Source organism: Notothenia coriiceps, unplaced genomic scaffold (assembly GCF_000735185.1).
Source record: "Notothenia coriiceps isolate Sejong01 unplaced genomic scaffold, NC01 NC01_scaffold00025848, whole genome shotgun sequence".
In the NCBI taxonomy this organism is placed as follows: domain Eukaryota; kingdom Metazoa; phylum Chordata; class Actinopteri; order Perciformes; family Nototheniidae; genus Notothenia; species Notothenia coriiceps.
The window spans coordinates 162124-183237 of NW_011358549.1; the positions used below are offsets into that span (position 1 = coordinate 162124).

The 21114-nt window shown below is 40.4% G+C and overlaps 2 protein-coding genes and 1 long non-coding RNA gene across 3 annotated transcripts in view; all 3 read left to right on the forward strand.

Moving 5' to 3' along the window:
• Positions 1–1063: 1063 nt before the first annotated feature.
• On the forward strand, positions 1064–8693 carry LOC104956322 (MAP kinase-activated protein kinase 2-like). Its single transcript, XM_010783801.1, has 10 exons — positions 1064–1589; positions 4370–4509; positions 5548–5612; positions 5806–5885; positions 6065–6191; positions 7224–7299; positions 7626–7750; positions 8071–8156; positions 8261–8341; positions 8487–8693. Exons 1-10 carry the CDS (start codon positions 1362–1364, stop codon positions 8625–8627), a joined length of 1149 nt encoding a protein of 382 aa, XP_010782103.1. The 5' UTR covers positions 1064–1361; the 3' UTR covers positions 8628–8693.
• Positions 8694–10521: 1828 nt separating this feature from the next.
• On the forward strand, positions 10522–11463 carry fmodb (fibromodulin b). The gene has a single exon (XM_010783806.1). The coding sequence runs from the start codon at positions 10522–10524 to the stop codon at positions 11461–11463; it is 942 nt and encodes a 313-aa protein (XP_010782108.1).
• Positions 11464–14780: 3317 nt separating this feature from the next.
• Positions 14781–21114, forward strand: part of LOC104956323 (uncharacterized) — an 11214-nt gene continuing 4880 nt past the window's right edge. The window contains exon 1 of the long non-coding RNA XR_799533.1: positions 14781–14792. This is a non-coding gene — a long non-coding RNA (uncharacterized lncRNA). The remainder of the gene's footprint in view (positions 14793–21114) is intronic.

Below are 21114 nucleotides of genomic sequence, written 5' to 3' on the forward strand. Positions count from 1 at the left end.
GATTGTATTGTTTTATTCCAAAATAATAATAATAATTCCGTCGAATTTGACATACAGCTCATGTGGTTTTTCACTCTTGCACTGCGACCTGTATGCAAGTGCCTGTATTGATGTTGTGCCTCCCTCTTTTCTAATGTTTATACTGTGGATATAACCCTCCATAGCGTATTGTAGGTACACGAACAAGCCTGGTCCACAATATTGTGCTCGTCGAATTTGACATACAGCTCATGTGGTTTTTCACTCTTGCACTGCGACCTGTATGCAAGTGCCTGTATTGATGTTGTGCCTCCCTCTTTTCTAATGTTTATACTGTGGATATAACCCTCCATAGCGTATTGTAGCCCCTTTTGTCGGGAACTGGAAGATATTGCTGCGTTATTGCTCCAAAATGAGTCTGTTAAGGCGACTCCGACGTTACGGAGACCCTCCATTATGGCTTTGTTTAACGCATCTGGCTCTCAGCTTGTCGGACTAACAACAGTAACCAAGGGGGGGCGTGGCTTTGCGAAAGGTCATTTCGTTTTCATAGGATAAATATTATGCTAATATCATCACAGCTCAAGTATTTCCTCTGCGTGCCTGGAACTGCTTCAATTGTGCATAAACAGGCAATTAAAAAAAATGTGATTTTATTTTGATGGCTGAATCCTCGAAACTCTGCTGCCAATTAGCCGGAAGTGCTTCAACTAATGAAGTCAGGGAGCATTTTTCCCAGTGAAGTAATCAGGAGGAGGCATTTACAGCACTGCTGCTCCTCACAGTGAGGAGAGGAGATGTGCTGGGAATTACTTAACGTTTTGGTAACTCGCCCCTATATTTCTGATTTGTCGAAATGACAGCCTTCAGATTTTATTTTTTCATTATTGATTGATTTTTGGTAACTGGAACATCTTATTTATCAGAAAAGAAATGCTATAACTGCTGTCTTAGTAGCCCGCCTCTATAATGGGCATCAGCCAATCGTAATGTAGGATTTGAGTGGCAGTAGGGTGGTAGTGAGGGTTGTGCCCCCTACTCTCCTTTCCCCAGGCACGCCCCTGAGCGAGATTCACCATTTCAGTCCGGAAGTTTGGTCATTTGTTTATCCCTTGACAAATTAAGCCATTTTGTTTATTAAGCACGGTTTGAACTGACTGTCTGTCAAAAATCTTAGTTGAAAGTTGACTTATTGGACACTCGTCGTCGCTACTTCTGGAGGACTTGTTTGCTGTCTAGCTATCCCGGCTAGCGGTGTGCTGATATCAAAGAAGAACAACATGAGCTCGGTGTTACAACTGTAGCTGAGATAGTAAACAAGCTGCTACCTTCAGTGAGAGGACGGGAGACGCACCTGTCTGTATGTGTCGCCGATAGTTAACATGTCGAGTCAGATCCAGCCGGCTGTGCCGATCCAACAGCAGCCTAATCTAAACTCTGCTCCTTTCCCACCTCACTATTTTGTGAATACTCTAAACAACCTTCTTCAAATCAAAAGGAATGTAATTACAGTCGATTACAATGTTACAAGTCAGGTGCTCGGGATGGGGATAAATGGCAAGGTGTTGGAAATATTTCACAAAGAGAGTGGAGAAAAGTATGCACTGAAGGTAAAAATAGCCTACTGTTTTTTTAATCGTACTAATACATATTACAATCTGTTAGCCAAATCATGGCTGTTAAATACACATAAGTCCATTGGCCTAATGTTAAATAATTGTTTATGGGACATTTTTTTCACTTTTGTACTATTACATAGTTACCATAGCAGAGCATATTATCTGTAGATGTTTTTGTATAGCTCTCATGACTATGACCATATTTACTGGGAAGTTGAATTTGTTTCGAAAGATGTTTATGTTTTGTGCATGGATTTATAACCTTCTGAGTGTAAACATTGCTTAAAGGCAGCGTCTTAAAGCTCTTTCAACTTTTCATTTTTTAATATATTTTAAAGTCTTGAATATAAAACAGCATTTTTAATTTGATTTATTTGATTCAGATGTACCCAACATTTCCATTTGTTACTGGGCTGTCTCTTGTTCAAGTTTAAATTCGATTTGTTTATTAATAAAAGACATAGGCCTACAGGCATATATGACATTTATATATATATTTATATATATATATATATATATATATTATTATTATTATTATTATTATTATTATTATTAAATAGTATATGCAGAGCCTCAACGGTCAACATATCATTGTCTAATATTTGCCAAAACACAATGAAGCCCAAGAGGTTATTGGTTCTTATCTGATCCCTTTGGGTAAACACTTGAAAGGCCTCTGAAAGCTTTCATGATTGATTTGTGTGAATCAAAAACTGGCCAAAGATGACTATCGTGTGCAATAAGATTGTATGTCCACCTTGACAAAAGTAGCGAGTTTAACGTCAACAGAAGACTCCCTTTAAATATTTTAAAGATTATTCTCTTTTTTTCACCTCAGGACAGTTTTTTTCTATTTGTAATCTTAGTTTCAGCTAGCAGGGAGAGATGATTACACGTTACCCAACTGCAGTCATCTGGATCAATGTGAAGCTTCTAAGGCATGTGTGTTGCATATCTAACTATAGAGTACCTGTGATTTGTGCATGTTAAATGACAGGCATTATTTTCAGTCAGAGTTAAAGAGGTGAGGTCGATGATGGCATCACATGTGAGTTATAGATTTATTTTCTCGTGGCAACAGGTCGTTTTTTACAAAAAATGTTCAGTTTGTACAAAGTATTCGGTTTGGTGAGCTTCTAATTTCTGTCCAACAGATTGTAAATTATATATAACTCAGCAGCTAGGGCCTCTGGCCTACCATTTAGAGGGGCCTGTTTTCGAAAGAGGAGTGTTGACTTTTGCTATCCAAATGCTGCCAGCCAGAAAGAGAGAGGGGAACATGCCTGTGTCTAAAAGTAGCCACATGCACGAGGCCTGAGATGGCTTAGAGATTATGCCACTGGGACAGCAGGACGAGGTGTCATGCAGATAACAAGCACTCAGCTTGCATTAAGTGAAGGAGTTTTGAGATGGGTAAACAGAATGGAAAAACTAGCAAATGATTAATATTATCATAGACCTTTGTCTGTTTTATAAAAGTATGTTGTTATTATTTGCAGAGACACATTTGTGTAGTCTTCAGTTACTAACTTTTTGATGAGAAGCATACAGTATGTCCCATCTCACATTTCTTTGTTACTGTGCCTTCGTATTTGCATTTCTTCAGATTTGATTTCTTGCTAGAGAGCTAGGTTATTTTTAAAGACTCTTTCTAAATTTAGTGGCATTTGACTTAAAGTAGACAGATGAGGGTGCCAGTGTGCACAGCATAAATATGTAGTTAATTTTCCAGTAAATATTACATGCAATAGGATTTTTTAAATTATCATTTTCCACAGGTGCACCCTGTTGAAAAAGTCTTGTGAAAGCAGTACATGTCGGAAATCAGAATGCAGTGTGAAAGACAAACTAATCCTGCCAAAGAAATGTTCAAAAGTAAATCATATTTTGTATGTCCTTTCACCAAATCTGAGAAAGAAGACTGTAAACCTGATATCTTCCAAATGTTTGTAGTGAAATATAACAGAAGTTGGCACATGGAAATCCACACACCTATGATAATATATTTATAAAAACATTATCCAGACTGTTCTACATCCAAAATCACAACCTTGCTCACATCCGTGGAAACATCTCTGTATGTATTATAGATAGCTCTAGTCAATGAATAAGTTTAACCTATTATAAAAAGTTGCCTATTAAATGTAATATGAATCTTATAAATGAAAGAAATGTGTATCATAAATTCTCTTCTAACAATGGTTTGCTAAGAACCTTGTGTGCTCCCTAACCCACAACAACAGAGTTGAAAGGAAAACAGGCAGACTGAAAAAACTACGTTTCACCCTGATGTGGTAAAGATGTTGAGGTGACATGAGGTTGAAAGAGTTATAGCTTTTTATTATTTTCACAGAAAAATCTGCAGATACATTTCTCCATATATATCAATGTCTCATTGATGAGTGCAACGTCCTTCAAATGCCTCATTTTGCCAACATTTTTTATTTACCATCATTTAAAAATAGAAAAGCTTCCACAATAAGAAGTTGATTATTAAGTGGTGGCTGATTAATTATCTGTCAGTATGTCAAATGGTAATCAACAAAGCAGCGCTATTTGCAACTAAGGCCAAGCCTTCCTGTGGTAAAATGTACCTTGACAGTTAAAGTGCCTGAGCCCCATAATTGTTTTAAAACATCTATAAGGAATGTTGTTTAGCGTTGCCTAAAAACACAACACAAATATGGACCTGTTTGAACTAGAACTGGGTCACATGACTACACTTAAAACAAACATAATGTTTGTTAATTCCTCTGCTGTGTGTGTTTCAGATGCTGCAGGATTGTCCTGAGGCCAGGCGGGAAGTGGAGCTCCACTGGAGGGTGTCAACTTGTCACCACATTGTACCCATCATAGATGTTTACGAGAATCTCTACCATGGCAGGAAGTGCCTCCTCATCGTGATGGAATGGTGTGTTCTTCTGCACACACATACACACGCACGCACACTCGCGCACACACACACACACACACACACACACACACACACACACACACACACACACACACACACACACACACACACACACACACACAGAGAAACATACAATTAAAGCCAGAAATGAATGTGTGGTCTTTATCAAATGATTAAACATGTTGACAAAAGTAGATTTCCTTTCTTGGACTTCTTTGAGAGGCTCCTGGCAGTTGGCTTGCATTATTTCACTGTGGAGGAGCCAGCTTGGTTTATTTACACCCACTGAGGTGAGTTTCCAGAAGACTTTAGGGAACAAAGTAATAAAAAGCAGTCAGAGGCTGCTTTGTCTAGAACACAATAAGCCAGGTGTCCATCTAATCTACCTCTAATGTTATAATATAATTAAAAAAGTGTTTTCAAAGCTGGATGGGATAAATTAAATCCTCACCGTGAACAACAAAAGTGACAAGAATGATGCACAGTTAAGGGATCACAAGTGTGTAATGTTTACAGCTGCTTCTGATTTTAGTCAAGAGCTTTTTACTGACATTTCTTCCAAACTTTGTTTGAAATCTCTGACAGCTTGCCCTCATTTATAATGTCGACAGTACTAATTAAGTAGTGCATAGAAATAATTATAAGAGAAAACAAATAACAAAAAAACAACAGCTATGGGTCAACACATTCAAGTTATATTCAAGAGGTGAATAGTTTGGTTCGTGGTACAACTTTGAATTTATGTTGCTAACGTAACTTTTTAACCTCTCGAAACCGAAAGCACAGACTCCCAACATAAAGCATGTTCAGACTGAAGGATTTATAAAGTCCTCTTAGATTGATGACCACAAAAGCATACACATTTTCAGTTTGCTTGACAATGATTGTTCGCTCCTCTGCAGGTTGCAGGTCACCATCTTGGGTGAACCAGGAGAACGTTTTATTTGTTTTGATGAGTAATAAAATACATACCATGCCCTAATAATTTTAGGCTCATACTGTTCTTCTATCCATTTTGTTTGTTTTTCTTTTTAGTATGGATGGAGGTGAATTGTTTAGTCATATCCAGGACAGAGGGAATCATGCATTTACAGAAAGAGGTAAAGGGATTATTATATTTCAATCAAAGTAAAGTTACAATCCTTAAGATTTAAATCCTGGTTGATTTTATTTATACTTGTGATTACTGTTGGTAAGCACAAGTATACATCTGAATGTATGATTTACTCGGCAGCTTTTTGTTTGACCTCTATTGTGTCTATTTTTTTTTCTCAACACTTTCTTTTTACTCAGAGGCCTCTGACATCATGAAGAGTATAGGAGAAGCCATACATTTCCTGCATTTCATCAACATTGCTCACAGAGACATCAAGGTAATTTCTCCCTGTATATTTGAGACACAACTTCCAACAGTGGATTGCTTTTAGGGAACATTTAGCAGTTAAAGTGGTTCATTTTAACTTAATTTGTATTCATTTGTTTCCCTGTGGTTGATGACAAGTGATGTGAAGTATATTATCCAGCAGTTGATTGCTGTTGCTGTCTCTTTCAGCCAGAGAACCTGCTGTACACCTCCAAAAGGCCAGACGCCTTCCTCAAGCTGACAGATTTTGGGTTTGCCAAAGAAATCACCACCTTAAACTCTCTGGCAACACCATGTTTTACACCCTACTATGTTGGTGAGACATCACATTGGACATTGGGAAGATACACTAGACATTTGTAGCATGCGGAGAAAACTGAAAGTTATAGCTGGGAATTTCTTTTTTTTAATGATCAATGTTCATTGAATGGTGCGAGTTCCTAATAAACTAGACCTCCTGATGTCTGTGATAGCCCTAAATCAACACGAAGAACTGTGTTGGCAAAATCATCGCATTTTTGTGGAACAGCTTGGCATGTCTTGGACATACTTCTTAAAGGTGGGGTAGGTAATTTTGGAGAAACCAGCTCGAGTGCGCTAGAATTTGAAAATACATAGCCGGAAAAAATCTGCCACTTCCTTACAGAGCCCCTCCCCCAACACACACGAACGCGCACATGGCCAATGAGGGCACGAGATAAGTTTGTGCACAGATGGAAGGCTGACAGGCAGGTAGGCCATCCAGTTATTTTAGCCAGGCCGGCTAAAATGACTGGTCGTGCTTTTTACAGTACTACGGCTTCCACAGATGACATTTTTTTATGGATTTTTTGTCAAAGCATTTAAGATATTCATTGCTATCAGGATGTTAAGAGCATTCCATGGAATATAACAAAAAGTGTATCTCGAGCCGGTTTCTCAAACTTACCTACCCCACCTTTAAACTACAATGTAAAATATTTCTTGTTTCATGTCAATTCTTTACTCAATAACCAGACTTCGAATAATAAGATTTTTGCCCCTTTTAAAAAAAATTAAAAAAAGGTAGCCTACCAGTTATTATTTTTAAATCCAGAAGTTTGGAAAATATGATACACACTTGAATATAATCTGCATTTACATTTGTTTGGGTAAACACAACAGCATTTTGCATTTTTTCAAATGTCCAGTAGTTTCCTTGAGGGGATTTAGCTGTTTGAATAGTGTAGAATCTAGCTTTGATGGAAAATCCTTTATACACCACTTTAAGAACCTGTTTTTTTTTGCAGTCATCTGTTTTGTATTAACAGATTAATGTTAACAAAAGTGATTCCCTCAATTTGAATAATTTCTCTTCACACTGTGGCAGCTCCAGAGGTTCTGGGTCCAGAGAAATATGACAGATCCTGTGACATGTGGTCTCTGGGTGTCATTATGTATATTCTGTAAGTCTATCTGTGTGATGTGTCTTTAGCGGTTTTACTTTCTTGCAATGACATATTGTTCTCTTTGAAGCTTGTCTAAGTTCTTGTTTTTTTTGTATTATATATCCCATGTTCTTGTTAACATACTGTATCATTTATAGAGTTAAATCTCATTTCATTTCATTTCCATCTTTATTTCGAACAGATTTAAAAAAACAAATAACAAATAATAAATCTAAACCTGCTTTATGGAAAAAGACCTGGCATAACTTCTGCTATGATTTTGTTCTATATGAACAACATTTAATTGAATCTATCATCATGCTTTTTTTCTGTTTTACACACAGACTTTGTGGTTACCCTCCCTTCTTCTCACATCACGGTTTGGCAATATCCCCAGGAATGAAAAGACGGATCCGTACTGGAAAATACGATTTCCCCAAACCAGAATGGAGCGATGTGTCTGATGAAGGTGAGGGCTTGTTGGAAATTGAAAAGTTGGTTTTATCTGACTACACATTTCTATTTGCTAGATTACTCCTTTCCTTTATGAATCCTCATCGACTTGAAATAAGTGTTTCTCCTGGGAGGACATACCAGATTTATTTCCTCAAATTGTTCTGGATTTCTATGAACTGTTTGCTGCAGAGTCATTGTTTTTTTTTATATAACTTTCATGTAAATGTCATTAGAATTTAATATAAGACATTTGGAAAAACAGTACCACATTATTGCAGTTATTGTATGATTGCCAAAAATATTATACAATTTGATGATGATTTTATGTTTCAGCCAAACAGCTAATTTGCCACTTACTGAAAACTGAGCCAACCCAGAGAATGAACATCACAGAGTTCATAAATCATCCCTGGATTAATGTGAGCAGCTCACTAAGGGCTTGACACTTTTTGAGCAACAACTGCTTTTTAGAGATGTTTGTAACCTTTGGTGGACACTAATCCATATTCTCTCACTAATACAGCAGTCAGTGGAGGTCCCACTAACACCTCTCCACACCAGCCGCGTGCTGCATGAGGAGCAAGATGTCTGGGAGAAGGTTAAGGTAAGTGTTTGTGTGCTTCATGTGAGAAGTTATGCTTCTTTAGACAAACAGAAAATGCTGTTGATTCTTTGTTTGTTTTTGAAAATCACGAGGTGTTTCATGTTGATTGTGTTTCATAAAGTTATAATTTTATTGTTATTATTAGGAGGAAATGACAAATGCCCTGCAGACGATGAGAGTGGACTATGATCAAATAAAAATCAAAACCATTGAAGACTCGACTAATCCTCTACTCTTGAAGAGAAGAAAGAAAAGTAAAAAACCACCCACACAACCTCCAGGCTAGTGACACACACACACACACACACACACACACACACACACACACACACACACACACACACACACACACACACACACACACACACACACACACACTCAACCATTTAAAGAATTCACGAGCAGAACATAGACAAATATGTTTTAAGTAGCATGTTTTAAAGCATTACATTACTGTAAAATCAATCATGACAAGAAAATAGTCAAATGTTTTACCTTATGGTAAAGCGCACAACAGCAGGACACCTCAGAGATGATTGCTTAGTGCATGCTGTCATATTATTGTGGCTATGTTGGATTTTCTGGCTGAAGTTGGATAAATTCATGAATGACGCCCAGACAGAGTGTATTGCATCAAACATGTTGCTTTAATTACAAGACAATATTTATTTAATCGTTTTTTGCATCCTGTTTTAATTCAGACTGTCGTTGTGGCACATTCGGAGAATTACAATGTGGATTGCAGAGGGATAAATGAGAAATCCAGCATCAGATTTCAAAGGAACAATTGTTTTTCCTGGAAACTTTTTGTTTCCCCTAACAAATACTGGTAATTTTGATATATTTGTGAGGAAGAACTTTCATTTATACTTACAAGGCCTTGCCTTGCCTAATCCTAGCACAGTTCAGAACACATGCAACACTTCTTTAATAGAGGTTCATGTAATAGATTGGGAGGATTTAAATATTTGTATGTTCTCATTAAACATGATGAGTTGGTTGTCGGACAAATAATGTGATTTAACTAAAAACCTGTTAAGTATTTTATATAAAGGGTTCCCATGTGTATCCTGAGGTCCCCTTTCCTCTCATAAAATGTTTTTGTGATTGAAGTCTTTACATGCTGAACAACTTTTATTCAAACAAACCCTTCGTCTTGAACTTCTTCAGAAAAACCTGGAAGGCACATTGGGTAAGAGAAACGTAATCCTTGCATCTCTGCCTCCAATTTTTCTGCTCCTATGGAAGGGATGAATGGCGAGGCCCATTCATACATGACAATCTGGTAATGGGAAACCTACCTGCAGGCGCCAGCACAAACACATGTTAACTTTCTCCAGAGTTTGAACACTGTAATTGATGAAATGGGTGAGTACCTGAAACAGTCAGAAGAAAGAGACCGAAAAATGAAAAACATGTTTAAGGAGAATTATTGTGGACAAATAACAGGGTTTGTCAAACTTGTTTTCATGTTGAAACATACAGTGAATTATTGACAAAGGCCTTCTACAATGTAAGGATTGGATTATAAACTTTAACAAAGCTCTATTGTTTCATTTAAGTTGAAACACACCATTAATTACAGCGTCTAGACCCTTGTTTCTAAAGAAATCTATAGCATAACCCCCCACTCTCTCCATAACCTTTATACGAGTACACTTCACAGCAAGCCAGCTTTCAAGTGGTAGTGCTAATGATAAGGCATGACTTACTAAAGGTAAACAAGGCTGTAAAAAAGCAGATGTTTGCTCCACTTCCCAGATGGGATTAATATTGACATGGCTGGAGGTGATATATTATGGTATAGGCTTTACATGCAAGCTGAAAAATGTATGGCTCTAATGAGAGTGTGTGGCTGGGGCTGCAGCTATACGTTGAAAGGGGATGTAGTTAGTCTTTTCTGAGGAAAACACAGACGCGCAAGCAAGAAAGGAGACATCCTCTCTGATCAACCAAGCGGTAAGTGTACTGAACTTATATATATATAGACATTTTTATTCATTACTTACATTTAAAGATTAGAGCCAAGAGCAGTGGATCTTAAATGGTTGAACAAGCATAATTCAGTAATAGCTACAAAACATCTCCTATTATCAGTGTTTTTGGGATTAAGAAATATCCTAAAGTTGACTTTATATCAATTTTAAATATTTTTCTTTCTTGGTTTTCTTACAGTGATCATGCAGACATTGGTGCTTCTCCTTATTCTAGGAATAGTGGATCAAAGCATCAGCCAGAATTACAGCCAGTTCAAGTGGCTGTCCTATCTGCGAGGGCGCTGGAGGCATGCCGCCTGGCAGGCCGTGGATGTCGACTGCCCACTGGAATGCGACTGCCCCTCAACCTTCCCCACAGCTATGTTCTGTCAAAACCGCAACCTCCAGCATGTTCCATACGTCCCCTCATACATTAAGTATGTCTACCTGCACCGGAACAAGATCACAGGCATCAAAGACGGGGTTTTTGACAATGCTACCAGCTTGATCTGGGTCGTGCTGTTTCAAAACCAGCTAGACTCAGACAAAATCGGCAAGAACGTCTTCAGCAAGCTCAAGCAACTGGACCGGCTCCTCTTGGATCACAATGAGCTCACACGTATGCCTCCTAACTTGCCAAACTCCATCACAGACCTGCGACTTGGTCACAACAAGATCTCAAAGATCCCCTCCAACTCATTTGAGGGGATGGCTAACCTCACCACCCTTGAGCTCCAAGCAAATGTCATTGAGGATGTTGGAGGTATGTTGAAGGGACTAAAGGCTCTGACCTTGCTGGATATGAAGAAAAACAAGCTGAGTAAAATCCCAGACCACCTCCCAGAGCGGCTGCAGCAGCTCTACCTGGATTTTAATAAAATACAGAGTGTGCCGGCAGGCTTTCTCACCATGAATCCCAGACTGCAGTTTGTCCGCTTGGCTCATAACAAGCTGACTGATAAAGGACTTCCATCCAATGTCTTCAATGTCAGCACGCTGGTTGAGCTTGACCTTTCTTTCAATAAACTGGAGAAGATCCCTGTTGTTAGTAGAAACCTGGAGAACCTTTATCTACAAGCCAACAAGATCAAAGGTATGGACACACTAACTGAGACATATGAAATAAAAGTAAATAAGTTATCCTAAACATAGTCCCATTGGAAGAAAAAGAGTATTCTACACCTCTACATCTCAAAGAACTGTAATGCAGTTTGTATAACATGTTAGTAATAACTACACATTCATTTTTAATGATTTTTATGATGAAACTAGTCTTAAGTTTCCTAAAAGTACATTTGAATGATTATTAAAAGTGCTGCGCTGATGTACGTAATGTATACAGTTTTCCAGACCATTACGACTCATTACAAATGTTGTACACGAGAAACTACTTAACTCATTTTTAATTGGGTTGGTTGGCAGAGCAGGATACACACTCTGTCACTCACTCAGTTCTGAGCTGAGCATTTTACAATACACTCGCTTCACAAATCATTAAAAGCTTGAATGTAGGAGGACAGTTTGAAAGCGTGATTTATAGAAAGTTTAGTGAGCCCAGAGACTCAATGTACTCTTACTGACTTACAGTGAAGTTTAGACATGCACAGGTTCACCCATATTGTTTATAGTATTCTTGTTTACACTGTAACATTTATCTGTACTATTTGGCAGTTCAACCTCCTAAAGCTTTATGTATTTTCTGTCGCCAAGCCGAAACATGATTTAACATCTTACATCACTTCTGGGCTGGGGACTGAGACTGCAACAAATCAGAACATTTCCAACCATTAGATGACAGAAACACACTTTTTAATGCTGCTTTCTCATAGAGTTTTTCCTTAAACACATTTTTTATTGCAAGCCTGCCCATAAAAAACTCCCAATAAAAAAAAAAGAATGAAAACAGAAAAAAAACAGTCATCACTGAGTTTAATCAAACAAGAGTAGCTTTAATATGGATTGTGAGAAATACAGCGTCTCAGCCCTTCTCATAAAGACATACTTAAAATCCTATGTAGGAAATACAGCACAGCGGAACTCTGTTTAGTGTGGCGGTGTTTTGATGTGAACATCCTGGTTCCTGCCCATCGGCGTCGCGAGACCCTTTTCACGGGGGCACGTGCCCCCCTGTAGATCTGAGGTGCCCCGGTATGCCTGGGTCACTGATTTTTTAATTAATTTATTAATTTATTCAGGGTTCGAAATGGCGACACGCCCGCACGCCCGGGTCTAGTAACTTTCCTATCGGACTAGTAACTCTATGCACTTGCCTGCCCGTGTGTCTGGTAACTTTATAACCCCTTTGCACGGAGCGTCTTTTACAAGCATTGTGGCCGTCAATGCGAACTCAATTTTGCTACTGTAAACCTCTCTTGCACAGCATAAGACTAGTCCTATTCAGCACACGCTGCTTTCATTTGTTTATTCTAATGTTTTTTGTCCCTTCTGACAACCCGTAGTGTTGATGCGTGTTTTGCCTTGGTAGTTCAGGATACCATGAAATAAAGCTTGCGGTCAATCTGGTAAGCAACGTAATTTTACGATGAACATAATCTTAGTTTTAGAAGTGAAGGTCACACAGGAGTAGGCTATATATTTTAATGAGTTTGCCTGGAAGCTAATCGTATAGGCTACACTGTTAAATGTTATGTGATTTGTATAAATAGCACTTTTTAATAATTTATAAAACATAATAGACTAGGCTAAATGGATGGAGATGTGAATAGCAGTGACATGCGCTGAGGTTCGTGGCTGGTGAGGCACTGACAGTTTCAGTGTCAGATTTAGAAATATATAAACCCAAGTATCTTAAATCACGAAATCTATTATTGAGGTGAAACATTTTCAAAGAAATGTGGCTTTGAACGTGAGTAGTCGATGGAGTCTAACCGTCTTTTGAAACATACCTTTTAGCTCCGGCGTTGGTTTCCCATTATTTATCACTTCACGATTTGATTGATTTGATAGTATTCTGTATTTTAGTATTTAGTATCTTGTAAATGGACATCAGAAAGTTATTCGCTCGGAGCAGGGATAAAGCACACACACAACACACACACCACACACACACACACACACACACAACAAACTCTCTCTATTTGTGAAAAAAGGTGATTGACACAGGAAATAAAAGATGGTTGTTGGAGAGAATAATAAGTTGAAAACCCCCTTCTGGTTCTGGCATTACGCAGTCGGTGAGAGTTTCTGAACTATAAAAAATATTCATGGGTTGGTTTAGGAGGAACTCCCTGAGTTGGTTTTAGAAGTTAGCTTCGGTAAATTGACAATGGGTTCCGTTCCAAAAAAGGGTCGTCATTGACATCACTTTCTCTCAATAATGTATAACTTTGGGAGACCGATTGATGGAATGGTTGTACGAATGACCTGAGTGGTTGGGATCAGATGCACATCTTAAACACCCTCCCTAAAATTCGTGTTTGCGGTCACTGGGGCCCAATTGAGTCGTTAACTTTAGTGGATCCGTCAGTACCTCACGTGGGCCGGTTTACGAGATCGGTTAATGATGTGTTTTTATTGTTTTTTTTTGTTTTTTTTCCAAGTTACCCTCTGTCCGACAACAGAGATAACGATGGATTGTCCTTATTTCCGCAAGGATTTGTAACTGTCGGAAATTGTGTTTTGTCGTTAAAATGGCCTTTTGGTATCGAAACGGAACCTGTCTTTTGTGTTGATCCAGTCTAGTTGGACTGGAATAAAAGGGGATGTCTTGAAGTCTAGTGGTTGTTCGACACCACTTGAGAGGGACTGACTTTATCCAGTGGTTTCAAGGAAAAGGGTCGTGGCCTTTATAGGGCCTGCTCGCTAGGAAACCGTCGCCCGTTGGAAATATGGAAGAACACCAGGCGGATCTATCCCCGTGTTTAGTCAACGGCTGTGAGGGTCATGGACGGTCTCCTGCTTCCGTCCTCGTGTCGGTCCGTTCTTTCACCCCCTCCCCCAGCAGTGGTGTCCCCGTTTCTAGGTCAAGGTCTGTTCCAAGAAGAACACGTAAAATAAGGATATTGTTTTTATGGTTACTTGTCCAAGGATGTAGAGAAAGGAATTCGAAAAGATACCGAAAGGAACACACCGAACTTTGTTCCTTACCTCACTAAAAACGGGAGGCTCTCGCGAGTGCCATTTCGAAAAAGGCCTCTACTGTCCCCGTATCCACCGGCTCCCTTCACTATGCCCCATCCAGTGGTTCAACCTAGACCTTGAGACAGCTAGTGAGACTACCGTGGTAAGTTTTGCCGTTCCCTCCGTCACTACCTCCTATGGGTAGACTGAGTAATTGGACAAGTAACAGTTACTATACCTAGGTATTATTACGTGTGCCTCTTTAGAAACAGAACTTGACCTTAACATGTCACGTCGGAATGTACAACGATTATAAAGTACGCAACGTTATAAACAGAAAAAAAACTTCAGGTTCGAGTGCAGAGCAATACGACAAGAGCGCAACTCAATCTCTAGTTCTTGTACTCTCCGTGGGAGTTTCTTCTAAGTGCCTATGAATGTCGCGACATATCAAAACATAAGATATATGTATATTCAACACTCTCTTGACTTCTTATGAAGGCGAGACAAAAGTTCTCGTACGTCGGGTTGGCTCCGTACAACAACACGAACATAATTAAAATACAAATAATGGAACGGATCATAGAGGTGTACGAACGTACAATAACACACAGATTGTGTTTTGATACAAAACAGTAAATATGACAAACAAACAACATCAAAAGTGACCACCTAAGCCTCCTTTTTGGGCAAATAACTCTTTCGTGAACACAGACGCGACACGAACTTCCCTTAATGTCACTTTTTGAGGCCTGACAGGTAGCTGCGCCCACACAGATTGCCGAGGATGTGTTCCGCGCACCGCAACGGCGAAGTTGCGAAACGGGTAAGTGAAACTTTACCCCACCTGCAGTGCTAAGCGGCTTGACGTAACACCCTCCGTTTCGAATCGAAGGAGCGATCACGAGCGACCACCCGAAGCTAGATCGGTTTAGGTTTGGCGCATGACACACAGACCCGCCACTCTAAGTACCTAACCAACAACCAGCTCAAAGTCGGGGGGGGCGGCCAGGCGACTTGTATGCGGGCGGCGGTACACATCTCCGCTGCATACTACCGCAGGTGTGACATCATTAAACTGCTAAGTGAGAGAGCACTCTGACGTGATATCGCCGCGCTACGCACGACCCTGAAATATCGAGCGATGGTTCAAGTCGAGTACAGAGCTGAAACCGCTGGCGTCTGGCGGTTTCTCTCAGAGATAAGCAAATAAGTGAGACTGTCAGGTTGTCCGGTCGGTAAGCTTGGCATCACATACGACCCTCTACTGATGCGTCAAGTAAAGGAGTAATAAGGTTTTTACATCATATAAAGTAATATCACCATACAGTTAGTGGCAACTACAAACTAGCTCATAGACAAGGATGTCCCATGTTCGGCCTGCCGAACGGGTGCCGTACTTACCCTCCACCTACTCGTCTCTGCTCACCCCTCTCGCCGACGGGAGCAATAGAGCAAACGCTGTCTGACAAATAAGTCAACTGAAGCACGACGACTAAACGATTACAGTCGCCGTCCCACCACGGGTAATCTAACTACAAGAAAAGTATCGCACTGAGCGTTTTGTTTGTAGTTCGAAGCCTACTGCTACTTCGCAGTTGCGTGCGGCTTACTCAACACAGTCAATTAAACTGCTTGCGATGTTGACAGATCTAGTAGACGACTCGTGCTCTATAGAAGCTTAGGGGCCCTGCCACATCATGATGCGCATCGTGTGTCTTCACCTGCTGCACGGGCAAGAAACTCGCGTTGCGAGGTTCTGTTTCCGGATCTCTAACGGTTGATGTCATTAGGGTCCACTAGTACCGTCATCTGCCGATTTTTAGACACAACGAGACAACAATGACGCTCGACGTTGAGATCATGCACGTAACACACCTTTTCAATCCGACGAAAACGAATAAACGAGTACAGTAAAATATTCGAACAACTAAAATGCCTGGATTTCAATGTTCCCTTTGACTCACAAAAATTACGAAGATTAGTAGTTTCGTCAAAACCCTTTTTATCACATCAAAAATTAACCATTTCGAAGACTCCACGAATAACAAACTCACATAGAAAACTTGAATACAAAAATCTTACCGAAGTAATTCGAGAAAAAGCCGGTGAATGTTACACTCTACGTAAAGTTGGCGATGTCTTTGTTCAATTCAGATTCTCTTTGTGAACCTTCAGTTCATTTTTAACTACATTCACAATTTCTACATGACTTTTATCTGCAATATATTCACTCCTGAAATCTGCATCACTAATGATTGCGACAATCGCATCGATCACGCGTTAGTGATAGGAGACCAGTCGGCGGCTTTCACGTCGAGGGTCCCCTTGCATTACGTCACTGGGCTCTATTATGAGTTCGTGTCTTCGATCTTCTTCAGTTTCCATCGATATTAGGTTCTTCTTGATTTATTTTGCGAGATCCGCATTCCACAGTATAGATGGACTTAACACACACAAACGGAAGCTCTTGTGTTCACTAGTACTATTCGCCGAATAGCTGAGAGTTCGTCGTTAGAGAAGAGACTCGAGAGATTACCGCACTGTATTAAAAATCTGACCAGTGGTTCCAAATAGCGTTCGTAAGGCATCTAGGTAGAACAAATACTCTCAGACGGGACGAATACATTTCTGTGGATCTTTGTCCTATGCGCAGCTTATACGCTTGACACACGCTCTCGTAGCACGAGAGCTATAGAAAAAAGTGGAGCAGGTCCGTCGGTGGAGCTTTAGTTTGATTCGGCAGGGCTTTAATTACACCTTGGCAGGGCTTAAATTTATAATCAATTAAGATGAATAGTAATCAATTTGTCGTAAGTTTCACCCTGAAGTCTGCTATTTATGTTGTAGAATATTTTAAGGATAACTACTTATTAGTAGTACAACCACTTAGCCATTGTTAGTGTAACTGTTTCGCGAGTTTATATAAATTGGTTTAGGTGTTTGCTCTTAGTTAAATAATATAACTTGAGTTTTGTTTCTGACCAGGTTCATTGTCGTATTCGGGTTGTGACAACCAAGGACTTCTTGTACAGGGTCTCATTGGAGATTAGTCCTCCCGTACAGCATTGTGTCAGGTCCTCTGATGTTTGACTGGCGGGGGGCGTGTGTCGGCCTTTCTCTACCTTGACAGAGCTAATCTATTAGAAGCTTTTATGTAGTATCGATGCGTACAACATCAGAAAAAACTATATAATTCTCTTGCTCTCACCTATTTTGGTTTTGACGCATATTACAAATATCGTTGTGATGTATACCGGATATACGCCAAAAATCCACAGAGTTCATCATTTTTCATCTATTGCAGCCTCGAATTTCGTGGTGACAGACATAGTTAGACCAGTTTACACCGCCGTCGTCAAATTATCCCGACCGTCCACCGCAGTCGACTCTGGGTGATGATATGTCGACCTGTCTTTTCTTTTTTACAAAACGTCAATCAAAGAAACTTTTTTCGTACCGTGTCTCTATCAATTACGTTCGTGCGCTCGGTTTGTAAAAAAAACGTGAATAAATAATATTATTTCACAGTATTACTTATCATGTTTAGTCTAACAAAAAAGACCGTAGTAATTTATAGATCGGATGGACTTGGTTTGTCTAACTTAACCGGGATGACCCTGATTTGACATATGTCATAGAGATTTAGTGATTAACTACTTCCGTTTTCTCCGTGTTACTTAGAAGTACTTTATAGACAGTCGTTTGTACCCTGGAACTGTGACGTTTTGACTTTCTCTTTGGGGGGTAGGATAACTACCACACTTACCACTGATAGGATACTCCACACTCTGTACCCGATACGTCTCTCTACCTCTCTCCAGATACAGTAAAAAAAATATTTCATTTGGACATTGCAGTAATGGCCAAAGTCAAACGTTTCGACAGTTTTGTTACTGTCACCGAATTGAACCTCTCTACGACGGAGAGAGTTGTCTTAAACTACCCGTTCTACCCACCTCAGACAGAACGGGTAACCGAAGAATTGGTGCACCCCCTTCGCATGAGTCGTACGACTTACATGCCAAGTGTTCACGTCGACCTGTGACCTTACCAGTCTCTAATAGACTTACCTGGACACAGTTAACACCCTTGTACTGTACACTTAAGTCGTGACTTTTCTGTAACGTACAGTCAAGTCACTAACCCTTCCGAAAGGACGAAAGACTCGGTCTATCAAAAATCGGTGGTCGTGAAGGAGAACGAAAACCTTAGGTGTAATATTACTAGACGTCTGGAGACTCCAGGAGGAGTGTCTCTTTCAACGATCTAGGACCTAATGTCCCGGACTTGTGGAAAATCTTGACACGACAACTCTCTAACTTTTGCGACGAGGTAGAGTCGTTGTTAGGACAGTTCTGTTCCATCTATGTGACGCCAAGAGTTGAAGAGCCGTAAGGGATCCAGGAGCGCGGGGTGTTGAATCTGAGCTGAATGTATGAGGAAGGTACGCAGAGACGAAGACGGAACCAGAACCATGTCGTGTACTGAGTCCCCTAAACCACACAAGCGTGTTCCGGAAACGCGCCAGTATTGGGAGTCGACGAAACAGTAGTCACGGCGTAAGAAGATCTCACCGCGTTGTGTCGCGTAAACTTGAGGAGTCGAAAACGGTCCAGGTGTCCAAAGTGAAACATCCAAAACCACCATTGAAAGACAGTGTCTGTTTTTTCAGAACTTGTAAGTAAGTTATCTATTTTGCACCTCTTGGAACGTTCCAACCGTACGTCTGGGGTGTCGGCATCCCAACGACTATAACCTGTCCGTGCACTCTTGACCGACCCTTTAAGAGATAGTATCGCAAACTATCTGGAGTCGACCTTCCTGGTAGCGCCAGAGAACCTGTCGACATGTCGAGTCTTCGAACATTCGGGTTCGACAAAGACTCAGAGGAATGTAACAGTACCAAGTGTTCCCTCGGTCTTTTCTTACATAATCTGTAAGACGGCCTCCAGTTTATTAGAAGGACCGGAGACCATACCGGTTCTGTACACCTTGTCTCGTGAATTAAGTTAAACTACACGTATCGTCCGTGTTTTACCGGTACCCTACCAAGAGAGCCTTGAAACGAACCTGGGGAGGTTGTCGGGTGAGTACTGACTCCGCGGTAGTATTCGGACACGTTGGTGGAACGTGTACCAGATACGGTAAGTTGGAATCGACAACAAGTTACCGTCAACATTACCTGAGGCGCCAGGTTTTGGGAAGTTTAGAATGGTATCGATTCCATTACAAGAACGTGTGAGGGGGGTCGTGTATAGCCTGTGTGTGTCGATCGACAGTCACGACGAACGGTAGAGAACGAAGCAGTCGGTAGTGACTTTTGTAAGGTCCGGAGGAATTACAGAAATGACTATCGAAAACAATAGAGGACCCGTGTCGTGACTTAATGAAGTAAAACACTACTTCCACTGTTCATACATCACACACTACCCACGACTTATACAGACTTCCTTTCCCAGCTTGAGAAAGTTCTCCAAGTACGTAAGTCTTCAAGGGGCCAACAGCGACCTGTACGGGAGTAGTACCGGTGCCTTACCCTATAAAACAAAGGGTTTTTGAACCATTGTCGGTGTTGGGCCGACTCCATGAGGGCAGAGAGAAAAATAAAGTACGAGTGACCGTCTTAGGTTTTACCAGCTGTTGTGACGGTACTCGAGTGACCGAAATATTGATGTGGTTCTGACGTACGAACGGAATACACGACCACTAAAAGAGTACGAGAGATATCTGTAGGTCTCGAAAAAAGGTTAAAACTTTCGGTCACAAATGTTTCCACAGTAAGAAGTTTACAAAGGGTTTATAAGATGTCCCTTTTGTTTTGCGACGTAGAAATCGGAACCTTATAAGGTCGGTACATTTCGAAAGTTTGGTCAACCGCAATTTTACTAGCTAAGAAACGTGGTTTCAACACGACCCTATAAAACTGTTGAATTGAACCCAAACCCGGTCTGAGGAAAGGGGGTTCTAGTGAACATACAGGGAGTTCTAACACCTGTGACGAAAAAAAGAGACGGGGGTCAGATTACAAGAGACGGTGACACCGTTGACAAAAGAGTCAGAGTAGAGACCCCACACTAGAGAGGCCGGACAGACAGAGAACAACAGGAAGGAAGAGAGAGACGGAAAAGGGGACGGAGTTGGTGAGTTAGAGAAGACGGGAGACTGAGAGGACCAGACCACGTTGCATGTTTTTTTAGTAATACGAGTTATCAATGGAGTCTATTGGTAATTTTCAAGTTTATTGTAAGTAGTGTAGATATTCATCCCTGTAAATGTCATCGATTGATGTAACAGTCGACTCAGAGTGAGAGTGGACAGTCACAGTAGAGAGTCACAGTAGGGGGAAGGACACAGGGAAGTTAGAGGAGGAGAGGAGGAGACGTGAGACGACGTGACTCAGAACTTTGTTGTACTTGTATAATGTCAGATTACAGACGTAAAGTAATAGATGTAAAAATTGTATACGTCTACATTCCAATGAACACATATTGGACAAACGTCAATAAGGATTAATTATAATTTTAATTATCGGTATAGTGGAGACGAGCACGAGTAGTTGTAGGGAGAGAGGAAGTGGAGGAGGCTGTGAGACGACGAGGAGAAACAGACCTGTCTATACATTGACAATCCGATCACTGGTCACCACTTGAGTTGAACACCCAACAATGGATTTTCACCAAACCCAACGGAACAATGGATCGAATGGAGAGAGTA